The following is a 2,221-nucleotide window of genomic DNA, read 5'->3' on the forward strand; positions in this document are numbered from 1 at the left end:
TGTGTGTGTGTGTGTGTGTGTGTGTGTGTGTGTGTGTATGAGTGTGTGTGTGTATTTGTGTGTGCGTGCGTGCGTGTACATATACAGGGTACGTAAGGTATTTTGAGGGCATACATGATTTTCGTCATTGCTGCAGTTTTTGTTAACTCTTTATAATCATTGTTTCAGAAAATAATAATGGTAGACCCTCAATTTACTCAAGAAATGGTGAGGCATGCTGTTGTTTTGGCTACAAAGGCTGAGCACAGCGATTTAACAATATCTCGATTTTTAAATAGTCGCCGGATATTTCTTCTACAAAGTTCGTAAGAAATTTGAGAGCAAAGGTTGAAACGTGTCACCACTATCAAAGCGAAGAAAACATTCTAATCGCTCTGAAGTCATCAGAGCACATGAATATATCCACCAGGTTAAACAGATCATTGATTACAATCCCAGAAAATCCATGACGTCAATTGCAAAAGATTTCCATGTGTCACATGGAAGAATCAGAAATGTCCAAAAACATAGATGTAAGTCTTTATAAAGAGGAAAGGTCAACTTATGTTAGAAAAAGCAAAAAGAAATCACTACATCAGATCAAAAGGGCTCTTGAACAAATTGAAAAATCCAGCATCGAGAACTTGCTTGCCTTATGCCAAACTTTGAAGTTACCATTCTTTCTTACATTACACGATACCCATAATGAAGTCAACTGGATTTTTTATTTATTGACGACAAAATAAAGAAATTTTTTAACAAAAAAATTTATCAGAAATAATTCCACTCTGTCAAATTTCTATCAAATGTAAAGATACCATAAACAATGATAGTCATATTCGTCTTAATCTAAATAATTTTGTTCAGTGTGTCTTTTATTATTTTTAACACTGACTCATCTTATTAAATATATTCACTATCTGTTTATTCTTCTCCGTATTTCAGATATTAGTTTGTGGTCATGCTGGAATGCTCACTGGCCAAGTAAGTCTATCATAGTAAAAAAACAATTTTTGAATTCGAGTACTTGATTTAACGTTCTGTAACTTGTTGAACTGGAAGGGCGCGCGACAAGTACACATTGCAGAGACAATTACAAATAGCTCCCCCACTCCCCAAGGAAATGAGAAGGGGGAAGAGGAGATTAAGGGAGAGAGAAAGAGAGAGATGGAAAGAGAGGAGAAGGGTCCATTATTCTGCATTTGTGTGTTTAAATAGCAGTCACTGTTGAAATTCGTAATATAGTTGAAACAATGTCATGTAGATTTATAAAGGTATGGATTTAAAAATACATCGATAGGTAGTTAAATCAAAATGAAATGACCTTAACAAATAGCTTTGGATGTTAGAATTTCCATCTCTTACATGTCTTAGGCCAAAGACCGTAGCCAGACTGGAGCACCGCTGTTTTGTTATTACCGATATTATGAGAGTAGAGAGACAGCGAAGGGAATGCAGATATGATAACTAATTGGCTAAGTAGGTAGGTAGGTTAATTGGCTAGGTACGTAACTAGGTAGGTACGTACGTACGTAGGTGACTCTACAGATATATCGACAGATATGCAAATAGAGAGATATGTTTCGGCTGATGTACTCTCCAGTCTTCATTAGGTGTTCTGATGGAATTTCGAACCCAACCCTTTATTTAACTAATGGGTTTCTCTGTTCTCATTCCTAAGGCACTCTTATTCTTATTTTTTTCTGCTGAAATTATGTCCTTGCCTGGGTTTGAACTCAGCCACGCTATACGCCCGTAGAAAATTAAACAGTGAATTTTGGCGCTTATAAACCTAATGTTTTATTTTTTTCTTCATACCGATTCCCATATTACAATTATAACACTCGGATTCTGAGTTCGATACCAGGCAGGGGATATATACACACATACATATATGTATATATATAAATATGTTTAATGTTTTGAATATATTTGTGCAATGCCTTTCATTTCAATGTATTTTCTGCTTTTCACAGGGCTACAGGAGGAGACTGGTTAGTAAACTTTCCCTGAAATAAATAGGATATGGTTTGTTCTATATATTTTACTGCAAACCTAATAATATGTCGTTTCGTATTATAATTTAACTTCCTAATTTGTTTTGCTAAATCTAATTTATAAATTGTAATTCATAAATTCATTAAATTTATTTTTGCGAAGAATAATTATTTTACACACACACACACACACACACACACACACACACACACACACACACACACACACACACACACACACACAT

At 34.8% G+C, this 2,221-nt stretch overlaps 1 protein-coding gene across 3 annotated transcripts in view; it reads left to right on the plus strand.

The window, feature by feature from the left end:
• The window catches only part of LOC106874739 (uncharacterized), an 18,084-nt gene that overhangs the window by 11,503 nt on the left and 4,360 nt on the right, over window positions 1–2,221 (plus strand). For all 3 annotated transcript variants that reach the window (XM_014922574.2, XM_052974440.1, XM_014922575.2), the window contains 2 exons: window positions 925–963; window positions 1,956–1,973. In XM_014922574.2, the coding sequence (XP_014778060.1) occupies window positions 925–963; window positions 1,956–1,973 (57 nt within the window). The remainder of the gene's footprint in view (window positions 1–924; window positions 964–1,955; window positions 1,974–2,221) is intronic.

This window comes from Octopus bimaculoides, chromosome 18 (assembly GCF_001194135.2).
Source record: "Octopus bimaculoides isolate UCB-OBI-ISO-001 chromosome 18, ASM119413v2, whole genome shotgun sequence".
Classification (NCBI taxonomy): Eukaryota; Metazoa; Mollusca; class Cephalopoda; order Octopoda; family Octopodidae; genus Octopus; species Octopus bimaculoides.